The 27,241-nt window shown below is 40.1% G+C and overlaps 1 protein-coding gene across 3 annotated transcripts; it reads right to left on the minus strand.

The window, feature by feature from the left end:
- Positions 1 to 569: 569 nt before the first annotated feature.
- exoc3 (exocyst complex component 3) lies at positions 570 to 27,133 on the minus strand. Of its 3 annotated transcripts, none has more exons than XM_003222232.4 (13): positions 27,000 to 27,133; positions 22,279 to 22,469; positions 19,245 to 19,464; positions 18,408 to 19,089; positions 16,865 to 16,982; positions 13,089 to 13,214; positions 10,792 to 10,892; positions 9,060 to 9,170; positions 8,353 to 8,503; positions 7,224 to 7,346; positions 5,394 to 5,555; positions 4,739 to 4,866; positions 570 to 1,191 (listed from the first exon to the last, which is right to left on the minus strand). In XM_003222232.4, the coding sequence occupies exons 1-13, from the start codon at positions 27,106 to 27,108 to the stop codon at positions 1,020 to 1,022; spliced, it is 2,394 nt and encodes a 797-aa protein (XP_003222280.4). In that variant the 5' UTR covers positions 27,109 to 27,133; the 3' UTR covers positions 570 to 1,019. The 3 variants fall into 3 exon arrangements, with proteins under 3 accessions (XP_003222280.4, XP_008111157.1, XP_062813607.1); XM_008112950.3 differs by lacking the exon at positions 27,000 to 27,133 and adding an exon at positions 26,972 to 26,996; XM_062957537.1 differs by lacking the exon at positions 13,089 to 13,214.
- Between the last annotated feature and the right edge of the window lie 108 nt (positions 27,134 to 27,241).

The raw sequence follows: 27,241 nt of genomic DNA on the forward strand, positions 1-27,241 counted from the left end.
GGACCTCTTGAGAAAGTTGGTGGTGGGCGCGTTTCCAAAATTCCCACTCTAGTAAAGTAGATTTATAGCAGAGCTCAGATCTAACTATAGTTTCTGAATAGTGAAACATGTTAAACTCAAGACCTGAGCACCAAATCAGCTCATGTCCTTTGATGTGGTCCTCGAGATACTGGACTGCAACTCCTGTATTCCTCATCATTAGACATCATGACTAGAGCTGATGGAAGTTATGACACATCAACATCTGGAAGGCTGCTATTTGTTCTGAGATGAAGAATGTAGAGTACTCCAGATGATTTTATGGCATGCTTCTGCCACACATTACTGTAGAGTCTCCTTAGAGAACCAAAACAATCCTAAAGAGATATCCATTTCAATATGGTTCACTATTGTAGTTTCCTGTTTCCATAATAAATTCAGGAATGAATTGCCCACAGACTGAATTGTATAATTGAAATAATTATCATTACTTCCTGATCTATTTCCCATCTACTTTAGTTGTAAAAGCAGCAGTGATTATGAAAATGGTAAGGTTTCCACAGATGGAAGCAGCACTGAACAGTTTGCAATTCAAGACTAAACATCAGTTACTATTTATTTATTTGGCAATCCTTTATGCATCTCTTTTCAAATCCGATGACAGTCAGTTAAATGAGAGAGAACCCCAATCACTGACGTGCCTCAGAAATGCCACGTCACCTTTCATTTGCCCAACCTAGTGGTGAATTTATCATTACATTTTCTAACACCTATACAATTATATATCAGAGTGCATATACAAAATCCAAGATAAATAATTGGGAGAAGGGTGATGATGCCAGGTGAAAGCACTGTGGTCATCAGAACACTGCATGTTCCTCAAATGACCAAACTGGCTATTCCTAGCTCTTCATGCAATGAAACATAAAAACCAAAAGCCCAACAAGAAATTTTCACATGATGTCTAAGTGCATAGTTACAAATGTCCACAAGGTGTTAATTCTACACAGACACAAAATACACATTTAATTATGTTGATACTATTTAAGAAGCTTTGGCACAGTTAGAGTTGGAACTGTAATTTCTTTAAAAATTGGCACATAGTTTGGATTTGGCTGGCTTGAACCTTTGTCCAGAGTTTCAATGATGGTTTGCTTCATCTCTCTGCTGGCATCTCCTCGTGTTGTCAACAAAGCTACAATATGGTCATCTCTGCCAATAAAAGTACAGCATTAGTACAAAAAAATAATAGAAAAACAGTTGGCAACATACCCTATATAGTTATGTATAAGTCTAGAAATTTAATAAAAAAAATTCCCCCCCCCCCCCCCCCAAATTAAGCTGACATCCATGGGTCAATGTGAATACTGCACCTTGGCTCTTATAAAAAAGGAACCATACCCTTCTCTGAGTAGAGTGGTGAAAGGCAAGTGCTTAATCAGGAAACCTAAAAGAAGCAGCAATCCTCCCCACTCTCTCCACCATTGCACCACTTTCGGACTTTATGAATGCCTGATTGGATGAGTGGTGGAAGTGGCTGGGACAACTGAGCCAGCACTGGTGTTCTCCCCTCTCCACAGAATAGCTCTCGACTTATACACGTCATATAAAAATTCATAATTTTGGTCCCAAAACCTGCCCTTGACATACATGAGGTCTACTTCTACATGAGTATATACAGCAAGAGTTGCATTCTGCACAAAATATTTCACTGCTAAATTATTTTATAGACACTCAAAAACAGGCTAATGTTTCTGATTGCATTGTTTGGAAACAAACAATATAGGGATATATTTATAATGACAACATTATTGTATTTTACTATGTCTTTCCCCTAAAATTTGGATAATGTATAATTCTACAAAGTCAGTAAGGGAATCTTCAGAAGTTGATGCACATCAGCTTCTGAAGAATGGGAAACCCAACCTTTCCACCAAAGTAGAAAGGAAACCAATAGTCAAGACAATCAGATAATGAGAACAACAACCTTCATGAACCTTTTACATCTACTGAATTGGACATGGCCCTCAATAAATGTAAAAATGGCAAAGCAGCTGGCCTAGACGATCTACGGAAGGAATAAATTAAGAACTTTGGCCCAAAAGCAAGGTACGGGCTACTGAAGCTGATAAACAACTGCATTGCATACTGTCAGATTCCCAAAATCTAGATGAAAGCAAGAGTCATAGCCATCTTGAAACCAGGCAAAGACTGTAATGACCCAAAAAGCTATTAACCAATCTCTTTGTTGCGCCATCTTTACAAAGCTATGGAGAGACGTATTTTGCATAGAATTATGGAAAAAAATAGACCCATGTATGATTCCACAGCAAGCTGGCTTCAGGAAAGGCAAAAGCTGCACATCACAAGTGTTGAACCTGACTCAGCACATGGAAGATGGGTTTGAAAGGCAGCAGATTACAGGAGCTATCTTCATAGACCTGTCAGCAGCTTATGACACTGTAAATCATCACCTTCTCCTGAGAAAAAAGTATAATATCACAAAGGACCACCACCTCCCTCAGGGGAGCGTCCTTGTTCCACCAATGTTTAACGTCAACACAAATGCCATTGCCAAAAGGCACAGAGAGTTTCATCTATGCTGACGGCCGTGTCATCACCGCCCAAGCAGGGAGTTTTGAAATGGTTGAACAGAAGCTATCGAAAGCTTTAGGTGCTCTTACTGCCAAATTACAGGGAAAACCAGCTGATCCCTAATCCATCTAAAATGCAGATGTGTGCTTTTCACTTTAAGAACAGACAAGCATCTCAAGCTCTGAGTATTACCTGGGAAGGAATCCCACTGGAGCATAGCAGTACACCAAATTACTTGAGAGTTACCTGGACCATGCCCTGACTTACAAGAAACACTTCTTGACTATCAAGCAAAAGGAGGGTGCTAGAAATAACATCATATGAAAGCTGACTGGCACAACCTGGGAAAACACAGTGAAGTTATCTGCCTTTGCGCTTTGCTACTCTGCTGCTGAAAATGCATTCCCAGTGTAGAATACATCTCACCATGCTAAAACAGTGGATGTGGCTCTAAATGAGACATGCTTCATTATCACAGGATGTCTACACTCAACACCACTGGAGAAATTATACTGCTTAGCCAGCATTCCCTGACATCCACCGGGAAGTAGCAGCCAGCAATAAAAGGACCAAGGCATTGACATCTCCGGCCCACCCCCTGTTTAGGTATCAGCCAGCACGCCAACGCCTGAAATCAAGAAATAGTTTTCTAAGATCTACAGAGATTCTCGCAGGAACACCTCAGCATGCAAGAATCCAAAAGTGGCAAGCTAAAACCCGGAATTTCAATCGGTGGCTGACACCAGATGAGAGACCCCCTCCTGGGCACACAGAAGACTGGGAGACTTGGAAGGTGCTGAACAGACTGCGCTCTGGCACCACGAGATGCAGAGCTAACCTTAAGAAATGGGGCTACAAAGTGGAATCCACAGCATGCGAGTGTGGAGAAGAGCAAACTACAGACCACCTATTACAATGTAGTCTGAGCTCTGCTACATGCACAATGGAGGACCTTCTTACAGCAACACCAGAGGCACTCCAAGTGGCCAGCTACTGGTCAAAGGACATTTAGTATAATGCTAAGTTTTTAAACTTTGTTTGTTTTTTCAAATACATTACAACTTGCATCCTCGGTTCGCTTCTGACAAAATAAATAAATAAAAGTAAGGGAATCCACAATTACTCTGTATGTCTGCTTAGGCATATCACATTCCTTGTTTTCCACCTGTTATTATTTGTTCTTTCTGACTAATGGCAACTCCAAAGGGAATCTGCCCTGAGGCTTTCTTTGCAAAATTTGTTTAGTGGGGGTTTGCCACCATCCTTCTTTGAAGCTGAGATAAAATGATTTTATTTAAAGTCATCCAAAGTGAATTTCCATGGGCAAGCAGGAAATGGTCTCTTACAGTCTGAAGTTTATACTTAAGCCCATCATTACATGTGTAATTCATCTGGTGCTTCAGGACCACTGGGGCCAGAAAGTGTTCCAATCATTTTTTTAGTATCATTTCTATTTGAAAATTAATGTTTAGGTCAGTTTGTGTAGGAGAAAACCACTATTTGTGCCTACTTCAATAGTGTGCTATAATTAGCATACACTATTTTTTGTATCTCAAAGGCATGAAATCCTTGATAGGTATTTGTAAATCCAAATGAGTAGTCTAGGCAAGGCAAATACTGTCAGAAGATTATGCAGCACGGTAGATGATCTCTGTATATATGAGATCCTACAAAGGACAAGTTTGCATTCACAATCTCCAGATTTTTAATGTAATAAAAACTACATTCCATTACAAAATAATGTTTAAAAATTTACATTATTTTACTGAAAGTGAAGAAGCAGGAAATGTGATATACATCAAGACACTGGAAGTTATGTGTTTTCTTTGTAAGGTGTGATGCTACTCAAAGACATCTCACATGAGCAAAATCTACTCCAAGAACCACTAAAAAAACTCCCAAGTGTTCAGATAAAACAATACTACTGTTTAATAAGACCATAGTTACGCTGACCTACATAATATGCACACCATAACATCCATATAAATGGGAACTATACACTTTCTTTGTTCAGATCTTGGCTTTGACTTTATCTCTTGCACATGATAGATTAAAATATTGAGAAAAATGCTTGCTATAAAACAACTACACAAAATTTTCTCAAGGCTTTGTGAAATTCAAATAAAATGGCAACAATTTTAACTATAGTAATGAGAAGTATTACCTGATATCTGGGTGCTTGCTAACTAAAGTTGAGACTTCTAGATAAAGTAGTGAAGGATCCGTCAACTTGAATACTTCTGCAATAGCTTCAATGACGTCACAAAGTCCTTCTGTGTCCTCCCCAGACCCCTATTAATAACATAATCAATGTAAGTGTCATCCCTTTCAGCTCAAAATTTGCATATTAGGAATAAAGTGGAACAAAACGGTAAAAAATCATGTTCTGTTTTATTTCTAAATGGAGGCCACAATTGACAACAGGAAAAAAAATTTAATCCTTGCAATTTCAATGGGCATGATTGTGTATGTGCTGAACTGTGGCTATAGCATTTATTATTTTCCAAATTTTTTTATCAAGGTACTGAAATTGTTTCAGTGGTTCTACTATACTTCTAATATACTTATAACAAATATGAACATGCCATTTAATTAAATGGCTTGTCATATGGCAGTTTTAGTCTGCATGTACAATGCCACCAAGTTTTATTGTTTTTAAAAAGAGCAGAGTTACCTTTATTCTGTTTTTTGGGATGCATGCTAAGAGATACTGCTGAATGTGGGAGATATTAGGCAACACTAAAATGGTGCTGGAGAAGGAAGTCTTAGAATGCCAGTTTATAATTACATTATCATCTTTTCATTTGACATATACTTACAGCAGTAAGCTTCTTAAACAGAAACCTGAATTGTTCAGCTTCTCTATTCATCCTTTCAGCACCTTCTCTTCTTTCTTCTGCATTCTTGAATGTAATGCGTTTTGACATAATAGCCTTGATATACTCCACAACAACCCTACGGTGGCACTCAATCGTCATTTTCTGGGGGAAAATTGGAGTGGACAATTGGCAGAAAGTATGTTTGCATCTACTAGTTGCTTCCGTTCCATTTAATATTTAACCAGAGGCTAAATTCTAAAAATAACTTCCACAGTCCACAAACTTTGTTAAGAGGAAATAAATACTGGTTTAAGACTTTATTAGTTTACCAAATATTTTCACATGACATCTATGTCACATAATAACATTGAGCAACTGTTAAGCTATAACCTGGGCTGATCCTTAGTGTGCTCTATTTCCTCCAATATACTTTAGGAACAGCTGGTAGCATATATACCTCATAATTGCAACATTTCTTATTCCACAGCACTTATGATATGGTATCTGAGAAAGGGAACCTATCCCCAAATAAATATTTCTCCTATAAGGTTTCTTGCAAATACAGAAGAGAGATTTGATAAAGAGATTACTGCCATATGTATGCTATATTAAGCTAAAATACCAAGCTCTCCCATTTTAACGAAATTTAGAAAGCAGACACATTGAGATTTATGGAACAGGGGCAGCTAGGATATACTGTGCTACACACTAGTCCATATGTGTCAAATTCAAGGCCGAATCTGCCCTGCCATGTCACTTTATGTGGCCCTCCAAATGATGGACTACAACAAGTGTATTCCTCATCATGAGACATCATGACTAGAGATAATGGGAGCTCGGATACTGTAACATCTGAAAGGCTGCAGTTAGTTCTGTTTAGTCAGGATAGTGGGATTTGAATTTAGATACAAGGCTTGTGCATATGATGTCTGACTTTGAAATGTCCTTTAACCTTTCCAAATCTCAGAGCCACAAGGGCTGTTGGGTTGCAATTCCCATTATAGCATTTACAATTAAAATGAACTTTAAAACTATGGTTAATAAAACAGTTTCTGGTTTGATTGCCTGTACTACAAAGGAAAGACTGAAAAAAGTAAATGTAAATATGTTGCTCCTATTATGATCATCCAAACTCGGGAAGCCAATGAATTTGCAATAGCTCCCATTCTTACAAGCTACATAAAAATGAAGACCTGTTAGATTGATTTCAAGTGAAAAATACACACCTTATGTTAATAATTAGGTAGTTAAAAATTTAAAATACTGATGAAGGTAAAGAAAAGAATTTGAGGGGGAATGCTGCCATTTAAAAGGATTTACTTCCATGGTTTCTAGAAAACATTCATTTACAGCAGAAGCAAGCATAGTATGGTTCATAGGTCACATGTAGTTGTTTGTGGTCCCCTAGACATCCCTTAAGTACTCGTACATACTAAAAATACTTTTTCCTCAGCCCAAAATATGTTTTTTCCTGCTCCTGGGAGCATCCAGGAGTGATAGTTATTTTCACTGGGTGGACATGCTTTACCCAAACTACTCTGAAATCCAATCCCATCAAACTCACAAGTAGTTGTCTAATCAGGTTTTCATTTTTGTGCAATTATGGATCTGGTATAGCTATGGCAAAAACTGGAGTGAAAATCTGTCCCTGAGACCCACCAATGTTGCCCACCCATACTATGAGATCATGTTGAAGTTCTAAAGTTGTTTTTGTTGTTATATTTAGCAATGTTAAAGTTAAGAGGATAACAAAAGGACTTTAAACCAGGATTTCATCTCATTGAACTACAGTGCTTAAGTATTCTAAACTAGACTTCGCAAATACAGTACCTTTTTATAAGGCTTCTTTATTCTTGCAAAATCATTGAAATAATCCTCCACTGTTACACAGATTGTATCCACAGCATTGGATCCTGCAAGCCATTTCCTTGTCATCAGTTCACTGAGATGAGGCTAAGAGAGAAAAGGTGCACATACACATGGAATAGTTTGGAACACAGGCAGTCCCTGAATTACAAACATCCAACTTACAAATCACAGGGACCGAATGTGAGTTGAAATCATATAAACAGGGGCACAGACACCAAAACAAGCACCACTTCCCTATGATATCCAAAGCTTACAAATTTGTTTGTAAATTGTAACAGGGCCATTTTTAAAGTGTGTGTACACACACACACACGTATGTATGAATGTATGTTGGTTTGTATGTGTATGTGTGTGCGCGTATATATACACACACTTTAAAAATGGCTCTGTTACTACTTACAAACAAATTCAACTTAAGAACAAACCTAGGACCTCATCGCAATAGAGCTTGGATCCACTTTAAAACCACTTTAAATCAACTTTAGGGAGGGGACTTTAAACAGCTCATCCAGACAAGTCCTGGACCTCATCAAACTACAAACCACAGAATTCTGTAGAAGAAAGAAACTGGATTTAAAAGTGGATTCATAATCTAGTATGATGAGGCAGCACGAGAACCTATCTTGTTTGCAATTTGGGGACAGTCTTTAATATTATAAAACATACTATTGAGAAACTGATTCCACAAAATAATAAAATTAGAGGGAATCCCAAGGGTCGTTTAGTCCAACCCCGGCCAGTGCAGGATTTAACTCCTGAAGCTTTTTTTTTTTTTATCTTTCAAGATGTTCAAACATTATGCTATCTAGAATGGCATTAATAGGTTAAATAAAGTGGTAGAATTGAGTTGTAAGAATAAAATATAACTATTTTTAATTATTTTATAGTTCAATATACTATGGCATCCTAAAGATCCCACAATAGTAGTTCAAGATAGTTTACTGCTATTATGAAAAGGAACACTGACATCAGTTAGCTATAAATATAAATCTCAGATAAAGGCATTTGCATCTGTTTGTGAATATGGATAAATATCTACTTTTTACACTTTTTAATTTGGAAAGGGGTTTTGAAAAAAAGAAAATGTAACCTCCAAATCCATGAAGACTTCTTCAAGCAAGCTGGTACATCCTTCTTTGGCAACATCATCTAGAACTGCATCAATGCATGCATGACTGCTTGCCATGATTTCTTCCATCATAGGAGTCAAGTATTTTCTTTTCAAACTGATGATTGATTCCCTTCAACGAACAAAAAAAGGTCATTTGCATCTCAGCAAGTGCACAAGGAATAGACAACTTGTAGCAGTAAAATCTGAAGTATAAGTACTGTAGCAATTAGAAGAGGCATCCAAAATGCACATAGCAATATTGACACATAACAACACAGCATACACAGGTATCACTTTTTTTGTTTTAGTGCTTGTAGAAATGGAAGACTCAGTCTTCTCAATTGCTTCTTACAATGGATAATCTTCAGTTATATAAGAAAACTTTAACTGAGGATCGTGAGGATCAAATGAAAAATTACACTTGAAAAACAAGTAAACCCTAACTCCACAACCCATTTTTCATCTGCATCTCCCTGTGTGTGATTGGACACAGAAATATAGCATAATGCCTGCTTAATCACAACTTTACAGTTTCTATAACACAGAGATACTGAATTAATTGTTGAATTAAGTCATTGTCTTCCATTTGTTCCATTCCACATTAACTTTTTAGGTATAAATCCAAGTATAAGTTTATTCATTATAAATTAATTTACACTATATGAAAACCTGTTTGCAAAACTTACTTAAATGTTTGACAATTGTTGATGATGGCAACCATGTACTGAACATAGCATGGATGATATTGACGATTTCTAAGATGTTCTTCTTTATATGAATGTGCTTCTTCTTTGTACCTGTATAAAACAAGGGGTATTATCATTATCCAAGTTTGGAAAAACAAATATTTTTCATTTTTCATTCGATAGGAAGATCTTCCTTCTCCTTTCCTTTGCATTTATATTGTAAATAATCTAGTAAAAAAGGGGGGAGTCAGGTGAAGTTCCAAATATATATTAGGGTGTCGCTAACAAATACTAATACTATGTAATCAACAAATTTACAATTGCTGCATAATCCAAAACTCTGGTCAACAATGACTTAACAACACGTGCCATGCTCAGGGTTGGAAAATCACTCAGGAATAAGCAAAAGGCTGTCTAATTTACCTTCACAAAAAACATCAGAAGCTCTCTTGGAGTTCTCTCTTTAAACACTTCCATCAACTACATAAAGCCAAGAGAGAAGGAAATAAGAGTGAGCAGCCAGGGTGTATGAAATAGGAACTTTCCCAAACCATCGATTAAGAAAATAGAGCAAATATCCAAACTGTGTGTCATGACACACTAGTATGGCACGTGTAGCCCACAAGTATGTCGCATTAAAAAGGTCTGTCCCGACAAAAAAGTTGCCTGGAAGCCACTTGAACTAAGCCCTTGGAGGAGGAAAAGGAGTAGTAGAAGGCAGTAGCAGCAACCAGCAGTAGCCATTCAGATGACCCCAAACCAGAGATTTCACCATCCTCCTCTTCCTTCTCCTCCTCAGCTCTCCACCTCACCCCTGATGGCAACAGCCCAAAAAGTGGCCCCAGACACATGTGAGGAAGTGAGGAAGAAGAGGAAAATGTGGAGAACGGTGCAAGCAGGGGCTTAATGGAGGGGAATGGAGTAAGAGACATCTAAAGGGCATCCAGTCCAACCCCCTTCTGCCAGGCAATCAAAGCCATCCAGCCCCAGTTCAAAAAGCTACAGAAAAGGAGATTCCACTGAACTCTGAGGCAGTCTGTACTTTACTAGCGTTGGAAAAGACCTCCAAAGAGCCTGGCAAGAAGACACAAAGCCCTCCCCCAAAAGAAAGTAATTTAGCCTCAGTACAAAAACCTCTAGAGAAGGAGACTCTACTGGAAGAGACCTAAAAGGGCATCTAGTCCACCCTCCTTTAGCCAGGAAGGAAGACATGATCAAAGCACCCGTCAAGACTCTAATTAAAAAACCTCCAGAGAGGTTTAATCACAATAGCAGTGGAGTGCTGGTGCTGTTCAAGTATAGGCACTTTTATAATTTGCACTATTTGTTGATTAAGAGTTGCAGTAATATATATGGGGGGGGGGGGGATGGCATTCTGATAAAGAGTTTGTTTATTTTCTGGTTTGATAGTAAAACTGAATTACCCTGTCACAAAAGGATGCATGTCTAAAAAGCCTGTCAGCAACATGAAAAGTTTGGAAAGCTCTGCTATAGAATGTGTGGGTAAACAGCACTTTGCTTATTTCTGAGAGAGTTGTTGAAGTGCCTACAAAGGCAAGAACTCACATATTTTCTATTCATATTGGGAGGCATGGCTAACACTCTTTGTCCTTGTCTGGAAATTAACAGCTAAATAGCAAAATGTAAGATATTTGGTAACATATCTGGAAAGAAAACATTTCTCAAACTAACAAGAAAAGCATAGAGTGAAGAAGTAAATTTTAATTTTTACCTGCTGAGGAAGGAACTCATTTGTTGAAGACACAAATGCAATACTTTTATTTTTAAATCTTCACTTATCTGAGTAGCAACTTGAAGATTCTGTTCAAACATCTGAAAATGAATAAAGAGTTAACAAATACTGCAGCTAATACAAATTCCCTGTGATCCCATTCATCCTCTTCTACAAGTCAAAGTGCATTCACTTTCTGATATCACTTGAACATAACAGCTTGGCCTTATGTTGCTATGGTGGGAATCACTGAATTTTGCTGGATGGGCAAATCCACAACAAAGTGCAGTAATACCTATTCTGGTGCTATGCTAGGATTATGCCGGTGTGCTAGATCCCACATCTTACCAGAACAAAGAGCCAAATTTGAGAATTTGGGAACATTTCAACAGCACAAATCTATGTATGTTAACTGAAAAGTATGTACCACAGTGTCAGAATGGTGGTTAGGCTTGTGTGATTTATCCGTATGTTCATTACATTCGGATCTAATTTGGATCTAAAGCACTTTTGAAGAGAGTTCCAACCCACTTGCTCACTGCCTTCACAATATTAAGAATTTGAATCAAAAGGAGCCTTTGTTTCTTATGTCTCGGATGTCTTCAGATCTAGCTGTGACCAAGCCCCGCTGAGGTGAAGCCAAACATGTTGGTATGCCTCTCAGCCAATCAGGACTAAGGGAGGAGGGAGGGAGAGGCAAAGGCATAGTTCTTGTAGTCTTCTTTTTTTTTTAAAAAAAATGTTGTTTTAAAAAACTTTAAAAATTCCCAAAAAATCAGTGGATGGGCGAAACATTATGAAGCTTGATTGACAAAGAGTGATAAATATGTTCTACCATTGTAGCACGTTTCACTCCAATAGCATTAAAAATGAGTGAGAAAGGAGCCTCTGAATTTTCCCCATTTATAGTAATTTAATGCGAAGCGAGGAGACGCCACAATGCCTGCACTGAACTACATTTCCCAGAAAGCATTGGGCTGGAGCAGCGATCTGTGGCATTGAGGGACAGTCTAATTATTATAATATTTGCAATCATGGAATCTGCAAAGAGGAGTTAAGGAAATAGTAGTATATATAAACCACACTCTCAGCCCAGAAAACCCAATCAAACAGAAAATAACACTTTCAAACCAGGAACAGATTTCCTTATTCAGAGGCTGATGGCCATCTTCCGGGAGTGGTTTGATGGTGTACTATGATTTCTGTTCCTGGGTGATAAATGTCATTTCCTAATTAGTTCTGTCATAAAAACATGGTAAAACTTTATTACACTGCCAAAACCTTTTCTTTGCGTAAGGGACATTGTTCTATAAATACAGTAGAGTCCCACTTATCCAACATAAACGGGCCGGTAGAACGTTGGATAAGCGAATATGTTGGATAATAAGGAGAGATTAAGGAGAAGCCTATAAAACATCAAATTAGGTTATGATTTTACAAATTAAGCACCAAAACATCATGTTATACAACAAATTTGACAGAAAATGTAGTTCAATATGCAGTAATGCTACGCAGTAATTACTGTATTTACGAATTTAGCACCAAAATACCAAGATGTATTGAAAACATTGACTACAAAAATGCGTTGGATAATCCAGAATGTTGGATAAGCGAATGTTGGATAAGTGAGACTCTACTGTAGCACATTATGGTTTGTTGAGTTTCTCTCCACAAATTTAACAAAGTTTCAGCCACAAAAACAAAGTTTCTTAAGTAGAGAACAACAACTCAAAGTAAAGACAACCCAATAAAACAAGAATTAGCACTTTCAAAACCAGGAACAGATTTTTGGTACTGTATTATTAAAAATATTTTTTTATAAAAACTTTGAAAATTCGCCAAAAATCTGAGGATAAATTAAACGTTCTGAAATTTTGTGAGCTAACAGTGGTAAATGTGTTCTACCACTGTACCAAGTTTCATTAGGATAGCTCAAAAATGAGGGAGAGAGAAGCCCCTCAATTTTCCCCATTGACAGTAATGTTTTCCTTCATGCGCATGCACATCCGCCATTGACGAGGTACATACGAAGATTCTGGAGTTTTGGAAAGTTTCAAACTTTCTGCCTTCAAAATTCGGAAATGACTTTAGAAACGAAGCACCAGCTACTTTCGAATAGAACCATTTTTTTCTGAATCGCACATGCCTAGTGGTGGCCTAAGTAGCACATAATAATATTTTTTTAATGAACCAATTCAATTCATAGAACAGAGAAATTCCAGGAAAGTATATATTCATCTATTATTTCACTGATTTCTAAACTTTATTACCATCCAATTATTAACTAACCGCCATACCTGAAATACAATAGCAGGGAGAGTAGTTTGATAGTATCCATCTTGATCTGCTTCTGGCTCATTTTCTTTTAGCCAATCTTTTTTATCTGTCTCCAATGCTTTTCGTAGCCAGCCAATGATGTTGGACTACATGAAAATGAAGTTTTTTAAAAAGGCAAAATTAGCTAAGGTTTTTTTTAAAAAAGCCTATACTTTGAAATTGCATTCTTTACTAAGGGTGCTGGAACTCAACTACATCTTGCACAAGTTTGTAGTCCTCATCAAGGAAATAAATAGGCAAATGAGTTAGCTGGTAGGAAAAGACTTTTCCTCATTGTCCTCTGAATCTGTCTTTCTCTCCTCCTATTTCTGTTTATTAGATTGATACGTTTTAGGGATATGCATCTCTTTATTCAAAGTTCCTGGCCACATAGCAAGCCTTTGGGTTCTCCATTTTGTTTTTCTCCTGTGATTATAGAGTCAGAGAAGATGTCTCCAGATACAGATATAGTTAGATAGCTAGGTCATAACTTTCCTATATAGAAATATAGTTATTTCAATAAAACCTTTTGAAACTTGTAAAACTTGGTTCTACCTCTGTAATTGCTTGAGCGAGTGAGCGTCAAATAGAGGATTAAATGGCAACCCTTGCTCTGTGAATGAATGAATGAATGAATGTTTCTTTTAGTCCTTTAAATGGTAAAACTGCCGGTGAGAGAAACGGAGTAACTCACATATGCTGAGAATTAGAGATAAACACTGCCACAAGTTGCTGTGAAAATACACTATTTGATGTATTTAGAATTGTTTTTCCCCCCTCCAAATTCAGATTAGTTAAAACCCATGCGTGTTGTGTGAATGATTTGTTAACCTGCTGGCATGGATTAACCTTTTTTTTTTTGCATAATGACAGTTCATTATTATTACTGTCTACCCTAAACGGTTTGGGACCCACCTACCTTAGAGACCGCATCTCCCCCTACGAACCTGCACGTTCTCTTCGCTCGTCGGGGGAGGCCCTCCTCTCGCTCCCACCACCCTCGCAGTCGCGGTTGGTGGGGACGAGAGAGAGGGCCTTGGAACTCGCTTCCTAGAGAGATCAGGCAGGCCCCCACCCTCCTCTCCTTCCGTAGGAGCTTAAAAACCTGGCTCTTTCAAAAGGCCTTTGATACTTAATCTGGTGTTGGACTGATCGATCTGCCCATTTTATAATAGCCCCATTCTTGAGGTGTTGCCAATGCTATATTGCACTTTGTCCATTTTAACTGTGAAATTACCTTCCCCATTTCGGCCCATTTCGGCACATGTTGCACGTTGCCTGGGTTCTATGAATTAGTCTCCAGTGTTAATATTGTATGTTTTATGTTGATTTTAACGATTGTGTTTACTGTAATTGATGTTTTTATTGGATAACTGTTTTATTGCTGTGTTTTGATATTTGATTGTTTTATCGGGCAAGGCCCCATGTAAGCCGCCCCGAGTCCCTTCGGGGAGATGGGGCGGGGTATAAAAATAAAGTTATTATTATTATTATTATTACTGTTAACCTCAAAAAGCTTTGATCTGCTAAAACTGCTGCTGTCACTGGTGTTGCTAATTTACATTTTAAATGCTTTTTTCTTTTTTTTGAAATTACTCAACAAAGGGTGTTTTCAGAGAGGGAAAATAGATAAATGGATGGAGTCAGTAAAGTTCCTGGACTGCCAGTTGATCAGGAGTGCTGTCCCTGATATAGAAGAAGGAAGGGAGAACACTGAAAAATAGAAATGACAACTCTAAATGCATTCATATTATGAGATACAGAGGAATACAAGCTTTTCTTTTGGCAATGTGTTATGGCTGACAAAGCTGCTGCTGCCAATTATCCCTATTCTCTTCTCATGACAGGGAAGTGCAGAATCATACATGTGCACACATGTTCATGGGCACATATTAACAGCACCAAACAGCCATTAATTTTCATTCTTTTAAAAAAGCAGGTCCTCATGGGGCTAAAATAAGGGGAAAATAAAGTAGCTTTTTACTTCTTGTCCTGGGGTGCCAGCGTCCCTAAGATACTCTTTTGAGGCAAGATTTTTATTATGCAATCAACCTGCTTCATGCATGGAAATTTAAAAGGACACATTTTCCCATTGCTTCTTTTGTCTTTTGCCTTGCCACAGAAATATTGGGGGGGGGGGGGAGATGAAATAGCTAAATTAGGGTTTTCCAAAGTGGATGATACTGCTTCCAGGAGGAATCATCCAGGGAGGTGGGGCAGTAAAATTAAAAACCACTTTCAACATATATTTTCAGAAAGAAAAGAAAAAGAATGGCACAGGGCAAATGATCCTATAATTCCTGAGGAGTGCATGGAATGTCAACAACTTCAGATTACCTTTTAAATAAACATTTTACAAATACAGTAAAACCCTGCTCGTTCGAGCCCCGCTCGTTCGAGCCTCCGTGCAATCCGAGCAGGTGAACGGGGAGGGCCGCAAAGGCCCTCCCTGTTCACCTGCTCGCTGGTGTGCGTGTTGCTAGGTAGATAGCAAGCTACCTAGCAACATGCACGGGGCGCTCGCCCCTTGGGAGGTGGCCCCTGCGTGTTGCTAGGTAGATAGTAAGCTACCTAGCCACACGCAGGGGGCACCTCCCAAGGGGTGAGTGCCCCGTGTGTGTTGCTAGGTAGCTTGCTATCTACCTAGCAACACGCACGTCCGACTCCTTCGCCACGCCGGGCACCGGTGTTGCCGCCCCGGTGTGACGAAGGAGCCGAGGCATGGGCGGGTGGGTGGGTGAACGGGGACGGCTTTTGCGGCCCTCCCCATTCACCCACCCGCCGAACGAAGGGGCTTTCTTCCTTTGGCGAAGGCTTGGAGCCAGGGAAGCGGGAGTCACTTCCCTGGCTCCAGGCCTCCAGCCTTGGTACCCATGGAGAAGCCTCTCCGTGTGGAGGAAGGCTGGATCCGGAGGCGTTTGAAGCGCCTCCCTATCCAGCCTTCGTACTCATGGAGAGGCCTCTCCATGGGGAGGAAGGCTGGATCCGGAGGCGTTTGAAGCGCCTCCCGATCCAGCCTTCGTACGCATGGAGAGGCCTCTCCATGGGGAGGAAGGCTGGATCCGGAGGCGTTTGAAGCGCCTCCCTATCCAGCCTTCCTACCCATGGAGAGGCCTCTTCATGGGGAGGAAGGCTGGATCTGGAGGCGTTTGAAGCGCCTCCCTATCCAGCCTTCGTACCCATGGAGAGGCCTCTCCATGGGGAGGAAGGCTGGATCCGGAGGCGTTTGCAGCGCCTCCTTATCCAGCCTTCGTACCCATGGAGAAGCCTCTCCATGAGGAGGAAGGCTGGATCCGGAGGCGTTTGCAGCGCCTCCTTATCCAGCCTTTGTACCCATGGAGAAGCCTCTCCACGAGGAGGAAGGCTGGATCCGGAGGTGTTTGCAGCGCCTCCCCATCCAGCCTTCGTCCCCATGGAGAGGCCTCTCCATAGGGACGAGGACTGCATCGGGAGGTGTTTGCAGTGCCTCCCGATCTAGTCTGTGTCCCGCCTGGTAATCCGAGTTATTCGGTTGACCGAGTTGAGGTCCGCCCGGGGTTCTACTGTATTTCAAAAAGCTTTAGGGTCACAGCAATTCATTACCATAGAAGGTTTACAAAGTTTGCAGTAGCCTGCACAATTGGTTGCATGGGTTCAAATTGCACTTTGAACAACTCAGTTACAACATGCAAAGTAAAAAATCTGATTTGGGTAGAGGAAAAAAACATAGCTTTCAATTCCTGTTTGAATGAGTAAACAAATTATTGTTGCAACTTACTGTAAGAGTTGACATGTATGTGCTAAGAAGTTCATCCACCACTTCTTGGGATAATAGAGGTTGCAGGGTATTCACATCCACTTCTGGTGCAAGTTCTGGATTTCCCATCATCTCTACACTGGGTTGAAGAGAGAACAGAAAGATAGCAAGTAAAGAAAAACTCACATGCAGTTATTTGTGCATGGGATCACACTATTTCCCAACATGCATCTTAAAGTCTAAAATGGCTGACTACGCTTTGCTTTCCCTTTCGGTGGTATAACAAACTCCAGGAGAACATGGTCATTCCCACCTAAGAATCCCACCACTTTCACCCCATTTACCAGGCCATCACTGTTGATTAGAATCAGATATAAAATAGCTGATCCCCTTGTTGCCTCCACTCTTTGGACAATAAAATCATCTGCCAGACAAGGTGAAGAATCTGTGGGACACCAAGCTTCCTCAACTTTTCCTTGTATGATTTATTCTCCATACCTCTTTTCATCCTTGTTGTTCTCTGAACCTGCTCCAATTTGTTTATATATAAGAATACAATCCACACTATTGAATAATATATTCTAATCCGCACACTATTTTCTAATCTGCATTATTTTAATTCTGGGCACTACAATTCAAGAGGGATATTGACAGTGGGAACATATCTTTGGGGGGGGGGCATGACTTATTGGGAGAGGCTTAAAGAGCAGCTTATGTTTAGCCTGCAGAAGAGAGATTTGATAACTTTGTCTCGGTTTGAAGGGATGTCATAAGGAAGAGGGAGGATTTAAAAATGTGTTGTCAACCACAAGAGAAATGTATGTGTAATAAATTACCTTTCTTCTATCCTCTTTATCCTTGGTTAATTTTACTGTTCTAGAGCTCTTGTGATCATGTAGTAAAAAGGAAAATGAACATAAAAGCCAAGGACTTACAGAGGCCAGATGTAGAAGAAGAAAATCAAGCCCTATCAGGAGGGGCTTAGGGAGCTGGGTATATTAACCTTGAAGAAAAGAAGGCTGAGAGGAGTCATAATAGTCATGTTTAAATATTTGAAGGGATGCCATAAGAAAGATGGAGCAGGCTATTTTTTTTTACTATCCTGGCAACTAGAACTCGGAGCAATAAGTTCAAATTATAGGAAAGGAAATTCAACATGAACATTTGGAAGGACCTCCTGACCGTAAGAGCTCTTCAACAGTGGAACTCACTGCCTCAGAGTGTGGTGGATGCTCCTCCTTTGGAGGCTTTTAAACAGAGGCTGGATGGCCTTCTGTTGGGAATGGTTTGATTATGCTTTTCCTGTATGGCAGAGGGTTGGACTGGATGACCCTTGTGGTTTCTTCCAACTCTATGATTCTATTCTATGACCCTAAAACATTAGTTTTCAGCCTCTGCTTCTTCAAGTAATTTATTCACCTGCAGAATCTGTTATCATTGGCCATGCTGATGGAGGCTTCTGGGAGCCAAAGTATAATATAGTTGGAAGATCAAGTTTGAGACCCCTGGGTTTAGAAACACAAGTTCCTTTCTTAATAATGATTTACCACTAAAATAATGTTACCTTTTATAAGTATTTAAAACCCATGTCAAAAGACTAACAATTTCATTTGCTTCCAGATCTTCAGAGGCCAGATCCTGCATCCGTACAGACAATGCCTGATGGTACATGCTGAGTAATTTTTTGAAAATTTCATAATGTGGTGGGAAACACTGATCCAGAAGATTCTTCGCCACCAGCAGATCATCAAGGACATATTTGCGAACTATTTCCAGGTGCCGTACAAGCCACATTTTTTCAGATTCTCGGGTGTCTGCTTGAGTGCCTTCAATTCTAGTTGTAACAGTTCGATCCAACACACTAAACATTTTCTCCTTCCACTTTTTAGGTCTTCCAGGGGGAATGAACCCAGTTTGCTTCTTCCTATCAAGCATGCGCCTATCTATTTTCTCTTCCCTCTCAATTATCCTGACCACAGAAACCAGCAAGGTTGGATCGCGCCGCACAGTGACCAGAGCTCTTTGAATGACCATCCAGAGCTGCTTGGCTAGCTCCTCAGAAAGCTTCTGCATATCTCCAAAATAATTGTCAATTAGATTCATATCACGTGTGTTCTTGCTGTCCATACGGTATTGTTCATACATCAGATCATCTCGAGAGCACTCTAAGTCCATCAGCTTCCGATGAGCTTGTAGCAATTGTCCCTGGTCAATCAGGTCTTGGGTTTCCTGAACTATCTCTGGTACTGAAAAAAACAAACAAAGCAGCATTATATCATATCTCTATAGTTTGTTGCAAAATATCCAACTGAATTTAATGTAGTAACATCTGACAACTTCACCACATAATATTAATAATTGTTATTCACTCAAAGAAAGGACATATGTTGGAAACTGATACCTGAGAAGATGTTTTTTAAGTTTTCTACAGCAGCTGCCAGTTGACTATGTTGAACTACAGCATCCTTGACATCCTTGAGATTTTCAATTGTGTTGATACTTTGCCGCCAGTCTTGATTGACATCAACCAAAGAACGCTGAATATCTTTTACATCATTCAGTGCATTGTGTAATTGGCTTAGGCCAGTTCGAACTCCATCTAACTGTGACTGGATTGCTGCCTGAAAAAGATAAGCTTACGAATAAGCTCACTCTATATGATCAATCTTTATTACGGTCCATGACCAGCACAAAGCGGTGCACAAATGCCCTGGGAAGGGTAAACACAGTTCCCTACTAAGAAGCTATAAAAGAACAGATTAGAAAACAGTTTGAAATCACAGTTTAAAAATGCAGATTAATGTAGCAGGTATGGAACCGAGAGGGGCGGGGGACTGAAAGGAGGGGTCAAAGCACTGGAGAAGTGCACTAAAGGGGACGGGAGGGGTGCATTACAAGTTTAGTAGCATTTCAGCTGTAATAAGTTGCTCTAGCTACATTCCCGACCAGGTATTACCTTGCGGGATCAATCATTATCTGTTTAATTTTCATTGCTGCAGCACAAAACTTAGCAATACTGTAAGTTATTGTAGTGCTAGAGACCGAAAGCAGCAGTGTGGAGTAATATTTTTCAGTGCGCCCTGGATATTTTAGAAGCCATGGTGTAATGAGATTAGTTACAAAGTCTTTGTAGAATATGCATTGAAGGAGCACATGCTCAGTTGTTTCTATATGTCCAGACTCATAGGGGCATAATCTCTCCTTGAAGGGGGTCTTCCAATACCTCCCCTCCAATACAGCCAATGGGAAGGCATGGCATCTTGCCAGGGTAAAAGCCCTTTGGTGTTTAGGCACCTCCAGGGTTGTTAGATAAGACATGGAGGTGGTGAGGTATCTATTAGCTTCACTAAAGGCTGGGGCACAGGCTAAGTCTGATTGGCGCTCTATGTCCAGGATTCGTTGCATAATGAGATTCTTGGCTTGATCCCATCCCATGCGTAGCAATTGTTCTTGGGGAAAATCTAGTGATCTTTCCTGCCACTGTTTTAGTCCATGTGGACTGGAAGTCATCCCTCATAGGTAGGGGGGCAAGACCACGTGGTGAGAAGGACAGCTATAGCCAGTAGTTGAAAATGGCTTTCCATACTCTCACCTCTATATGGGCAAAAAATGTAACACAGAATTTTAAAAACACTCAAATTAATTCTTGTTGTTTTTAAAAAAGAGATGAATAGACTGGAGCCAGGAAGTGTGAGAAACTGCCTCCTTTGTACAAATCTGCCTCCTTTGTACAAACCTGCTCAGAACTAGAAATTTTTTGTTCTATCATTATATTCCAAGGAACTAGGGATACATCCACATTGTAGAATTAAAGCGATTTGACACCACTTTAACTGCCATTGCTCAATACTATAGAATCTTAAGATGTACAGTTTATGGAGACACTGACACTTTTTAGCAGAGAAGGCTAAAGACTTCATGAAACTACAGCTCACATTCCACAGCATTAAGCTATGGCAGTTAAAGTGGGGTCAAGTTGCATTAATTCTACAGTGTAGGTGCACCCTAAGTTTCTGAGCACAAAACAGTACTCAGAAATCTATTCTGTTATGAATTATCTTCTCATTCTCGTTGCAATTCCATTGAGAAGTATTCTATTCCAGTTTGCGTTTGATTTCTAAAATTGTTTTAATTTTAATTTTAAGAACAAAATTATATACATTGGAAATTACTTTGGGCTCTTGGTAGTTATAAAAGGAATGTATAAATAAATACAGTAGACTCCCGGTTAACTGAGTTTCCATATTATCTGAGGCGCCGCCGGGGACGCCCCTCCCTCTGCCTCTCCTTCTCTCGAAGCGCCCCGAAGCACCCCTACTTGCTGCTGCAGCAGCACTCGTGGGGTGTTTCCCTGGGCCGAGCCCTCAACCCTTGGGAAGCACCCTGTGAGCATTGCTAGGCATCAGCGATCACAGGGCGCTTCCCTAAACCGGATTGCCGGTTTATCCAAGCAGTTCGGTTATCCGAGATTGGGCACGCCCCTTTATCTCGGATAACCGGGTCTCTATTGTATGTCTAATAAAATAATGAGAAAACATATTCATAACACATGAAATTCACAAAATAACATGCACTAAAATGAAATACTAAAAATTTATAAAGAAAACATGCAGTTTCAACGTGGTTTGAGTATTACTAATATGGAATTGTTTTATTCAAATATATCCTTTTAATTGCATAACAGTCTTTTCCATCTCTTCAAAGATTTATAAAATAGAATTAAACTAAATTAACTAAATAGGAATAAAATTCTAGTGCCAATATCAAGAGTGTTACTAGGATATATTTGCTATCTGATTTATGCCCAAAATTATCTTCAAATATATTTTTTTTTGCTTACTGCATTTGATAAATGCAGGTATGGTGTTACTTTGATACCTGAAAAGCAGGTGAGAACTGTGGCAACTTAAAGAATACTGAACACATTGCAGTCTACTATTTCACAGGCTAGAGCTCACTTGTATCTGGTGAGGGAAGGCTTTTGCCCTTAAAAAGTTTGGCTTCCTAAACATATTCCTACATACTCTTCCAAAGTTTAAAATACATATAGAAAAAGAGCAAGTAATGGAGGAGGGAAATTTGTTGTTCCCTTTCTGCTCTTCCATGTAAGGATTGCAGCTGAGCCTAGAGGAATTATGGGGCCGGGGGCCGGGGGCCGGAGCTGCAATCAGGCCTACTGATAAAAATATATTCCCTTTGACCCTGCAAGCCTTGGCTCAACTTTCTACCAGTCAACTACTGTCAGTCTTCCACCTCAAAGGTCGTGGTAGTTAAGCATGCCATTTCCATACTGCTTAACTATTGTGCCTGTTAAGGTTCTTAACGTCTCTTGTTTCCTGGCATTTTAGAACTAGAGTTAACATGCAAAGGCATTAAAATGTGTTAAAATGTGTTCATTGATTACTAAGTACGGGCTTAGTATTAAAGTTTAATACCTTCAGTCTGGCTTCCACTGACGCCTTCTTACGTGCTTCTCTCCGACGATATTGTTCCACTTTATCCAGTTGATCTGGTCGCTGAAGCATCCCAGCCACCCTCTGTACAGCTGTTGCAACTGCCTCTCTACCCGTCTCTTCCATCTTAGAATAGGGTCTTAGTGTGTAGATATGCACATATTTAAGTAACACTGGAGGAAGGGAATAATAAAATATTTAGACTACCATTTTCCAATGCAACAGAACCATTTGTTTAGTAACAAAGATAATTTAGACTCAAAATAGTGCATAAGCATTGATAACTACATACCCTGTTTCCCCGAAAATAAGACAGTGTCTTATATTAATTTTTGCTCCCAAAGATGTGCTAGGTCTTATTTTCAGGGGATGTCTTATTTTTCCACAAAGAAGAATTCACATTTATGGTTGAATTTTTAAAAAAATGAAAATTTATTATTTAATGTACGGTTGTTGTCATCACAAGCCAGCATAACCAAACTGTGAATCCTTTCAAGAATTTCTATATTATATTTTATTGCTATACTGTTTTTAAATTACTGTTTTAAATTTCTGTTCGTATGTACATTTATGTTGTTGTTGGGCTTGTCTCTGTGTAAGCTAACCTGAATCCTTTCTGGGAGATGGAGGTGGGATACAAGAATAAAGTCATTTTTACATTATTATTATTATTATTATTATTTCTTGTTACTACATTTATTTCCATGTACAAAAATCTAGGGTATGTACATTTACCGATCCTGCATGCTTCCAAACAAAAACTTTACTAGGTCTTACTTTCGAGGGATGCCTTATATTTAGCAATCCAGCAAAACATCTACTAGGTCTTATTTTCTGGGGATGTCTTATTTTCAGGGAAACAGGGTAATAAGGTTAGTGACAAAGGAGCAAGATAGATTATGATTGAGGTATTAATAACCTAAAGATGTCAAAAAAAAATACCAGATGATGTAGGCTATATTTCTGAGAAGGAAACTGGCAAAACAAAATCCTATGAAATTCATGGGCAACTTGAAAATACCCACACACAAATATTCATCACTTACTTTAACCACTCTATTTAAAATCCCTTATTAATTCCTCAGATTGACAGGTTCACCATACATACTGGCAGAAAACATGCTTTGATCAGTGATGAGTCATGAGTGTAATCAGCTTCATTAGACTATTGGCCCTTCCAGACAGACCTATAGGCCAGGATCTGATCCCAGGTTTCCTGTTTATTCCAGATTATCTGGCAGTGCGGACTCAAATAATCCAGTTTAAAGCAAAAAAACATGGGATCGAATCCTGGGATATAGGGCCTATCTGGAAGGGCCCTACAACTTCATAATTTATTGCTTCTGGAGGCTCTCTGTAATTCCGGTGTAGGGAATGGGCCCCATGGAAACAGCCAGCAAGGAGTCAGTCCATTGCTTACTGGAAGTCTTGTGGGGTGGGGGTGTTATCAAAAAACTGGACACCAAATTATCAACAAGACTAATTATATGAATTGTGAACCATGGCTCCATTGAGACATCTTTGCCCTACAGTAACCCATTCATGAATTATCTCTGGAATGTTGTCTAACACTCCCCTCCCCACTATTTAGCTATCTTTTTATGTGGTTGTCAGAGAAACAGACTGGATAGGTTGGAGGAGATAAACCAATAGTTTGGAAATTAATTGCAAATGACATTTTATACTTTGTTGTAGATGAGTGTGCATCTCGCAATATAACTCTTGCCCTGGTCCTTACTTTCTCCCACAGGTGTTTTACTAGTCAAACATATTCAAATGTTTATGGAGCTGTCTTCCTGGAAAACAGTGTTGGGTCTTCCAGATTTAGAAAGTGGTCCGTGTTCTTGTATAATTCCTGCATGCTTATGCACAATAAGTACAGTCATCTTGTCTAAACAGTAATTTGAAAATGTATCTTATATGTTTGATCCTGCAAAGGATCATTACCTTGATGCGGTGCTGGAGCTTGAGCACCTTGATGATGCCATGAGCTAAACCACGAAGGGGCACCCAAGACAGGAAGGTCATGGCAGAGAGGCCAGACTAAATACGATCACTGGGGAAGGTAATGGCAACCCACCCCAGTATTTTTGCCATGAAAATTAAATGGATCAGTACAACCAGAGATATGTCGGTATACCATCGGAAGATAGGACTCCCAGGTCAGAAGATGGCCAAAATGCTACTGGGGAGGAACAGAGGATAAACTCAACTAGCCCCAGATGTGATGTTAGCATAAAGTCGAAAGGAAGGTGAATGGCCGACGGTGCTGGTGGTGAAAAGCGAATCCAATGTTCTAAAGATCAACATACTATAGGAACCTGGAATGTAAGTTCTATGAGCCAGGGCAAACTGGACGTGGTTATTGGTGAGCTGTCAAGATTAAAGATAGACATTCTGGGAGTCAGTGAACTGAAATGGACTGGAATGGGCCACTTCACAACAGATGACCACCAGATCTACTACTGTAGACAAGAGGAACACCGAAGAAATGGAGTAGCCTTCATAATTAATAATAAGGTTGCTAAAGCAGTGCTTGGCTACAACCAAAAAAATGATAGAATGATCTCAATTCGAGTTCAAGGAAAGCCGTTTAACATCACAGTGATCCAAATATATGCCCCAACTACAGCTACTGAAAAAGCAGAAGTAGATCAGTTCTATGAGGATCTGCAGCACCTACTGGATAATACACCAAAAAGGAGATTGGAATGCCAAGGTGGGCAGTCAAATGACAACCGGGATCACAGGCGAGCATGGTTTGGGATAACAAAATGAAGCAGGACGTAGGCTGATAAAATTTTGCGAGGAAAACTCACTGCGCGTAACAAACACTCTCTTCCAACAACCTAAAAGACAGCTTTATACATGGACTTCATCAGATGGTCAACACCGAAATCAGATTGACTACATCCTTTGTAGCCAAAGGTGGCGGACATACAACCAGTAGGTGAAAACAAGACCTGGAGCTGACTGTAGTTCAGATCATGAACTTCTTATTGCACAATTTAGAATCAGACTAAGGAGATTGGGGAAAAATACACAGACCAGTTAGATATGATCTCACAAATATTCCTAGTGAATATGCAGTTGAGGTGAAGAATAGATTTCAGGGACTAGATTTAATAAATAAAGTCCCAGAAGAACTATGGACAGAAGTTCACAACATTGTTCAGGAAGCGAGAGTCCAAAAGTGGCAGGCTAAAACCTGGAATCTCAATCAGTAGCTGACACCGGATGAGAGACGCACACAGAAGACTGGGCAACTTGGAAGGTGCTGAACAGACTGCGCTCTGGCACCACGAGATGCAGAGCCAACTTCAAGAAATGGGCTACAAATTGGAGTCCACGGCATGTGAGCGTGGAGAAGAGCAAACCACAGACCACCTATTACAATGCAGTCTGAGCCCTGCCACATGTATAATGGAGGACCTTCTCACAGCAACACCAGAGGCACTCTAAATGGCCAGCAACTGGTGAAAGGACATTTAGTATAATGCCACTTTTTAAAAAAACGCTGTTTGTGTTTACACTGGCATATAATCCAGTTCAAAGCAGATAATCTGGATTTTATATGGCAGTGCAGAAGGGTCCTCCGCTTCCTCTTTCTATTTATTTCCTCTTGCTTCTTCTTTTGGGATCTCTTCGCCAATAGAAAGTCGCGTTGCCGTTCAACTCCTGCTGCTACAGCCCCGCTGTCGAATTACAGGAGAGTCTCACTTATCCAACATTCACTTATCCAACGTTCTGGATTATCCAATGCATTTTTGTAGTCAATGTTTCAATACATCATGATATTTTGGTGCTAAATTCGTAAATACAGTAATTACTACATAGCATTACTGAGTATTGAACTACTTTTTCTGTCAAATTTGTTGTATAACATGATGTTTTGGTGCTTAATTTGTAAAATCATAACCCAATTTTATGTTTAATAGGCTTTTCCTTAATCCCTCATTATCCAACATATTCGCTTATCCAACATTCTGCCTGCCCGTTTATGTTGGATAAGTGAGACTCTACTGTATAGCACTTCAACCCCGACACAACTGCCAGGACTCAAGGCTACAGAATTCTGACACCAGAGACCTCTGACAGAGGTTCAGTGCCTTCCAAAACGACAACTCCCAGAATCCCACAGCTTTCAGCCGGAAGTAGGGCCCCCTCGCTTCTAATGACACAGCGCCGCCAATGCGGGAGCCGTTTCATTCAGAAGGCTTCATGCAGGGATCCTATTTCCGAGGAGGAAAGTGAGCCCGCGCATCTATTTCACTTGGGATACTAGGACATTCTAAACCTTCTCAAGGCCCTCTTCGACGTTAAGCAGGGCCAACCCTGGTTAGCAACTGGGTGGGGCGACATTTCGGAGGAAGGAACTTGCACAACTCCTTGCCTGAGAGAGGCCCACGAAACGAAGGCGGCCGAGAAGAGGCTTGAAAGAAAGCACGTACATCCCCACACGAGGCACCTACGCACTCTGAAGGGAATCGTTTTGCCTCAATGTGCTGAAGAGCGGGCAGACTGGCTTTGGGGGTAAAAGAAAAAACCCTCAGACTAGACAAAAAGGCTCGGGGGCTTCAATATCGCCCACCACCCCTCTCTCGAGCCCCTGTAGCAGCCCCTCCCCTTCCCCCCTGAATTTCTGTTTATTTTTTTAGAGAAGCGCGCGACTCACCCTACTGAGTTCCCTGTACCCGTCTTACCTGAGGTAGCCAGACCGCCCCCGGAAGCCTCTGACAGACGGCTTCGCAACGCGCCTGCGCCGGACGGCGTGGAACCACAACAACGCGGAACCCGAGACTTGCTGCGCATGCGCTCGTCCAGCCAGCTTGGCCAGTTCAAGAGCAAACTACGCATGTGCCAATTACAGTAGAGTCTCACTTATCCAAGCTAAACTGGCCGGCAGAAGCTTGGATAAGTGAATATCTTGGATAATAAGGAGGGA

This window comes from Anolis carolinensis, chromosome 6 (genome assembly GCF_035594765.1).
Source record: "Anolis carolinensis isolate JA03-04 chromosome 6, rAnoCar3.1.pri, whole genome shotgun sequence".
Lineage (NCBI taxonomy): Eukaryota > Metazoa > Chordata > Lepidosauria > Squamata > Dactyloidae > Anolis > Anolis carolinensis.

What these genes read in the sequence shown, in the direction of transcription:
- exoc3 (XM_003222232.4), bottom strand. Translation starts at nt 27,108, where the DNA reads ATGCGCAGCAAGTCTCGGGTTCCGCGTTGTTGTGGTTCCACGCCGTCC. An exon ending in GGGCGGTCTGGCTACCTCAG is followed by an intron (nt 22,470 to 26,999) that starts GTAAGACGGGTA and finishes CCCTTCCTCCAG; the next exon opens with TGTTACTTAAATATGTGCAT. An exon ending in TAAAGAAGCCTTATAAAAAG is followed by an intron (nt 5,556 to 7,223) that starts GTACTGTATTTG and finishes ATTTTCCCCCAG; the next exon opens with AAAATGACGATTGAGTGCCA.